Here is a 6,515-nt window from a genome sequence, read left to right on the forward strand (position 1 = left end):
ATAACAATATGAACTATAACAATATGAAATATAACAATATAACAATATGAAATATGACAAAATAACAATATGAAATGTAACAATATAACAACATGAAATATAACAATATGAAATATAACAATATAACAATATGAAATGTAACAATATAACAATATGAAATATAACAATATGAAATATAACAATATAACAATATGAAATATAACAATATGAAAGTGATCCACTGATCTCTCTCCCTGTCTGTCTCTCTCCCTGTCTCCCTGTCAGATCCCAGCAGACGAGGTGTGTGGGTGTCCTCTGGTGAAAGACGTGTTTGAGCCGACTGGAGAGTTTTGCCGTCTGTCGAAGAGGAAATGTAACAAACATTATTGTTGGGAGAAACTTCGCCGTGCTGAGGTCGACTTGGAGAGAGTCCGAGTGGTAACTTTATTAACAACAGCCTTTATTAACAACAGCCTTTATTAACAACAGCCTTCATTAACCACAGCCTTCATTAACCACAGCCTTCATTAACCACAGCCTTCATTAACCACAGCCTTCATTAACCACAGCCTTCATTAACAACAGCCTTTATTAACGCCTTCATTAACGACAGCCTTTATTAACGACAGCCTTTATTAACGACAGCCTTCATTAACGACGACAGCCTTCATTAACGACGACAGCCTTCATTAACGACGACAGCCTTCATTAACGACGACAGCCTTCATTAACGACACCAGCCTTTATTAACAACAGCCTTTATTAACAACAGCCTTTATTAACAACAGCCTTCATTAACGACAGCCTTCATTAACGACAGCCTTCATTAACGACAGCCTTTAATAACGACAGCCTTTAATAACAACAACCTTTATTAATAATCTATAGCCCGACCGAGCCCCATTTGGGGTTCGAGTACCGGTACCGTGGTTCCGAATGGACTTTTCATCAAGAAATATCAAAAATACTCCAGAAATATTAAATACCGAATTAACAAAAAAAGTCTGGGCAAAATCATCATGCCAGCCATTTTACACAATTATACACAGGTATACACAAACTAATTCAATAAACTAGAAGATTTATCATAAAATCAGGATTTTTCTCCAAAGAAATCGGCAAACTATGCACCCGAAATTCATCTTTCATCACAAAGCCGGCAGCGATCATGGCGGATGGATACATGATTTCGCACTAGGGCTCGATACGGCGTCGACCCAACGTGTCCAAATTGACCTCCGTCAAACCATTCAAAAGTTACATGACAAAAGCCAACAAATCATACACTGCTCTCCAGAAAAAAATTGAAAGTCAGCATACCTTTTGGTGATTTTCGTGCTGGCACCTTCTATGAGGAAATGGCCAGCAGTTTTCTGCTGGACCAATGGATTTTACGCATAGGGGCTGGGCCAAGCATATCTCGATTTTGAGTGACTAAAAGGCTGTCAATCTTCGAAATAACCCGCGTAGTGCGTTAGTTACACTCTTCCGCGTTCAACAAGGTGTCACATGATGAAATCCGCCAATCACAGGCCTTACCAAAGGCTTAAAGAGACACAGACTGAGAGGAGATTTTTTCATGGATGAGAGATATGACAGCTGAAAATATCTGAACATTGCTGAAAATGATGCCAAACTGCTTTATTATGATGTATTGAACACTCTTAGTGATAAAGCAAGTGAATATATAGTTAATATGTAGTTCTATAGTTTATAAAATTAGAATAGAGCAGCGCAAAAGCTGGTTCCAAAAATGAGAATTCGACTTGAAATTCTGTACTCAGACCTCATTTATGCTGGCCTGCTTCACTCAATCTAAGTAAAATTAGCTTGGAGAGACCACAAACCTGTTGTGCTATGACTGTGGAGTATTTTTAGGCTTCAATCTGCATTATTTCAAAAATAATGTTCAATAAAAACTTTTCAATTTGAGCTGTGCGCATCTTCATTCACTATTAACCAGTAACATATACACAATATTTACACATCTCACAAGTCTCTCACATGTTTTACCTGTATTATACCATCAAAATTATTAAAATAGACCTTGTAGTTTCAGATCTACAGTCTTTAAGTATGGGTATGCAATTTTCGAGCAGAGGCCTAAAAATAGGGCTAGGGCTATAGAGGTGAAGGCTGTTGTTAATGAAGGCTGTTGTTAATGGAGGCTGTTGTTAATAAAGGTTGTTGTTAATGGAGGCTGTTGTTAATGGAGGCTGTTGTTAATGGAGGCTGTTGTTAATGGAGGCTGTTGTTAATGGAGGCTGTTGTTAATAAAGGCTGTTGTTAATGGAGGCTGTTGTTCATTAACAACAGCCTTCATTAACAACAATAACCTTTATTGACAACAACCTTCATTAACATCACTGGAAGGACTGGTGTCCAAAACACAATAATCACTGTCTCTCTGTCTGTCTCTCTCTTTGACTCTGCCTTTCTGTCTCTCTCTCTCTCTCTTTTTGAATCTCTGTCTCTCTCTTACCCCCTTTATGTCTCTCTCTCAGTGGTATAAGCTGGACGAGCTGTTTGAGCAGGAGAGGAATCTGAGGACAGCGATGACGAATCGAGCCGGTTTATTGGCTCTGATGCTGCACCAGACCATCCAACACGACCCAATCACAACGGACCTGCGCTCTGCCAAGGACAGGTAGACAGGCAGGTAGATAGACAAGAAGACATACAACGACACAGAAAGGTAGAAACACAGACAGGTGGACGGACAGGTAGACAGAAAGGTAGACAGGTTGAGGGACAGACAGGTTGAGGGACAGCTCCCTGGACTTATTCAACGTTTCTCTTTTAAATTAATCTCAAACTAACAGAAACAAACATGGATGCATCATAATAACAAGAAAACAATCTGTTGTTATTTTGAGAAAAAGATCTTATGACGTTATGAAGAGAAAACGATGACATCACACCATGATACCTTCATGACAATGATGACGTTTCATCAGAAAGAACAGATGGAATTTGTAGTTTTAAGTCATCAGGCTTTATTGTAGTTCTGAGAGTCTGATGTTTACATTCTCATTCATAATGTGAATATTTAGGAAATATAAATCTGTACATAAACACTAATCATTTTCTCTGTTTTTATACTGTTTTATTCCTGAAATACTACATTACCCAGAAGTCCATTGTTGGGAGCCGTTACTAGTCATGAAACACTAGAATCAATTGTTTCATATTCTGTACATCAATAATGCATTTTGGGATAAATACAAACAGAACATGTGTGATGTTCATCATGATCGTTTCACAATAAGAGCTTAATGCTGCTCAGTCACTACACCAGTCAAGTTACACAATCATACAATAATATGAAAAAAGAATTATAGAAACATAAATAACTCCGTCTTTTTGATTTAAATCAACAAACAATTTCAGGTGTCCTGAAATAAAGACTTTTATTGTGAAGGGACATAACCTATAATAATAATGTCTATTTATTCTGTGTTTATTAAAGATTGTTCCATGAAACACTTGTGAATAATAACTAAAACTTGTTCTTCTTTTATCTCATTTTGTGTCAGTGTTATATTTTTATTATTTGTTCATGTTGGATTCAAACTGATGTTTCATTAAAATATGATGTTTTGTTATTTCTGAAGATTTTTGTGGGAATTCAATTCAAATTCATTAATTCAAAGATTCTTAACTTTGTAACAGATAAAACTCTGGTTCTATATTAAATATTAATATTTAATATGAATATAGAACCAATATTACTACAGTTAACATGAGACAAAGTAGAGTTTCTATTGGTCCATTTCAGCTCATGTGACAAAGATTATTAAGAGTTTTTATTAAAAAGCATCAAAACAAATGAAAGTGTGACGTTACATTACAGTCATTTAGCAGACGCTTTTATACAAAGCGACTTACAATTCAGATTCTATCACATTTCTACACCGTAGGCACAGCTACAGGATCAATTTTGGGGTTAATTGTCTTGCTCAAGGACACATCGACATGCGACTATGATTGAATGCGACTATGATTGAAGGACGGCCCTGCTATCCACTTGGCCACAGTCGCTCCCATGACGTCACCTTATTCTCTACATAAAGGTTTAGATGTTAGATGTTATAGAAATATAGAATGTTTTTATAAAACCTTTACGAACCTGTTTCTGGAGCCAGACGACGTCATCAGGTGGCGCCGAAGCGCTGACGTCAGATTGGCGCGACGGTTCATCGGGCGCTCAGAGCGAAAAACAGAAACAGAAGAAGAGAAGCAGAAGAAGAGAAGCAGTGAGTCTCTTTATTGTTCGCTTTGATCTCAGTGAACTTTGAACTTTAATGTTTCGTTATTGACGTTGAGTTGAAACATGCAGCGGTTCAGGACCCGCTATTAGATGATGGATGGATGGATAGATGGATAGATAAATGGATAGATAGACGAACGGACGGAGAAGTACAGTGCACTGATTGTCTGCCTCTCTACCTCCTATTGTTGTAATCAATAAATGAAAAATTAAATATATCACATTGCTGTTAGCTAACACTGTCAGAGACTAGACCTAGACCCAGGTCCAGCACATATAGTGATGGTCTAGAATCAGAAGTCTTGTTGTTAGATTCTCTTAAATTGATGTGTTTCCTCTTGGAGGTGAAGGATCCTGGATCAGTCATTGATCAACTGTTACTGACCCTCACATGAGATGCAGTCTGGATCAGATTCTCCTGGTCCTGGTCCTGATCCTGGTCCTGGTCCTGGTCTAAAGTCAGTCAGAAGATCTCCTCGTCTGTCTCCTCAGGTCAGTGACACACACCGTAACACACACAGTAACACACACAGTAACACACACACACAGTAACATACACACACACAGTAACATACACACACAGTAACACACACAGTAACACACACACACACAGTAACACACACACACACAGTAACACACACAGTAACACACACACACACACAGTAACACACACACACAGTAACATACACACACAGTAACTAACACACACACACACACACAGTAACATACACACACAGTAACACACACACACACAGTAACATACACACACAGTAACATACACACACACAGTAACATACACACACACAGTAACATACACACACAGTAACACACACACACATTTAGCAGAAAACATAAAGGCAGAGCTGTAATGAACAGATGTGTCTTCATCAGCAGCACTGAGGTGTGTTTACATGTTTACATGTTTGTGTTTTCAGAGCAGCAGTAAAGGAAAGGAGGGAAGGAAAGGAGGAGGCTTCCTGAAGGAGGTGAAGAGGAGAGGAAGGATGGAGAGGAGCCGAGAGACAGACGAGGATCTGATTGACAGACTGCAGACGCTGGTGAGAAGATACCAGTACACACAGTACACACAGTACTCACAGTACTCACAGTACACACAGTACTCACAGTACACACAGTACACACAGTTCACATAATACTCCTCTCTATTATCAGTTGCTGGTTGCGTTACATCCTGCTGACACCAATTAAAACACAACTGTGTGTGTTACTCTGTCTGTCTGTGTTTCCAGGACGTGTCCAGCAGGTCCCAGGTCTCAGGAACAGGTCTAGTTTACTCTGAGATCTTCACTCATCATAAGAACCTCTGGGATGCCAGGTAAGCCCCGCCCCCTTCCTCTTATTGTTATTAATACACATAAGAGATAAATAAGTATTTGATCCAGTTTAAATTGTTTGAATCTGTGTAATTTATGGAACAATATATACTGTAAACATGATGTCACTTAATAGAGATGTGAGAAAGGGGCGGGGCTTGTCCTCTGTAAACATCATGTCACTTAATATAAATGTGAGGAAGGGGTGGGCTTGTCCTCTGTAAACATCATGATGTCATTATATAAATGTGAGGAAGGGGCGGGGCTTGTCCTCTGTAAACATCATGATGTCACTTTATATAAATGTGAGGAAGGGGCGGGGCACTAATCGGTAGTCCTGATTGATCTTCAGTCATCCAGAGAGACCCGACAGAGTGACGGCCATCATGGAGGAGCTGGACAGACAGGACCTGCTGTCTCAGTGCACCAGAGTCCAGGTCTGACCACTTCCTGTTTCAGAGTTTCACAATAAAAGCAGCCTAGAACAAGCTGGAAGGTTGTTCTGAATGTTTTCCTGCTTCAGTTCAACTAAACACTGATTGAACCAAGCAGATGTTTGACTCTATTAAAGAGTAACTTCAGATCTGCTGATCCTTTCAACAGTAACGTGAATAATTAACAATAATCGCAGTTACACAGAGAAACACACATTGAACTTTGATATTTATATATTGATGTTTACGTGATGTACCTGAAGGGGGCGCTATGTGTGTTTATTTCAGATCAGAGAGGCTGTAGAAGAAGAACTGCTGCTCGTTCACATGTGAGTCACAAACACTGAAGACTGAATGTATCTATTGTTCTCTACTGTTCTCTATTGTTCTCTATTATTATCTACCGTTTTCTATTGTTCTCTATTATTCTCTATTGTTCTCTATTATTCTCTGCCGTTCTCTACTGTTCTCTATTGTTCTCTACTGTTCTCTATTATT

At 38.8% G+C, this 6,515-nt stretch overlaps 1 protein-coding gene and 1 long non-coding RNA gene across 2 annotated transcripts in view; one reads left to right on the plus strand and one right to left on the minus strand.

Moving 5' to 3' along the window:
- Positions 1 to 196: 196 nt before the first annotated feature.
- LOC116377728 (uncharacterized) lies at positions 197 to 4,154 on the minus strand. Its single transcript, XR_004212235.1, has 3 exons — positions 4,109 to 4,154; positions 2,462 to 2,613; positions 197 to 336 (listed from the first exon to the last, which is right to left on the minus strand). It is a non-coding gene; the product is annotated as an uncharacterized LOC116377728 (long non-coding RNA).
- LOC116377727 (histone deacetylase 6-like) overlaps positions 4,131 to 6,515 on the plus strand; it is a 6,296-nt gene continuing 3,911 nt past the window's right edge. The window contains exons 1-6 of the mRNA XM_031839436.1: positions 4,131 to 4,235; positions 4,594 to 4,741; positions 5,185 to 5,307; positions 5,500 to 5,585; positions 5,936 to 6,020; positions 6,306 to 6,346. Of these exons, the coding sequence (XP_031695296.1) occupies positions 4,646 to 4,741; positions 5,185 to 5,307; positions 5,500 to 5,585; positions 5,936 to 6,020; positions 6,306 to 6,346 (431 nt within the window). The 5' untranslated portion in view covers positions 4,131 to 4,235; positions 4,594 to 4,645. The remainder of the gene's footprint in view (positions 4,236 to 4,593; positions 4,742 to 5,184; positions 5,308 to 5,499; positions 5,586 to 5,935; positions 6,021 to 6,305; positions 6,347 to 6,515) is intronic.

Source organism: Anarrhichthys ocellatus, unplaced genomic scaffold (genome assembly GCF_004355925.1).
Source record: "Anarrhichthys ocellatus isolate YVR2014 unplaced genomic scaffold, GSC_Weel_1.0 scaffold1604, whole genome shotgun sequence".
NCBI classification, from domain to species: domain Eukaryota; kingdom Metazoa; phylum Chordata; class Actinopteri; order Perciformes; family Anarhichadidae; genus Anarrhichthys; species Anarrhichthys ocellatus.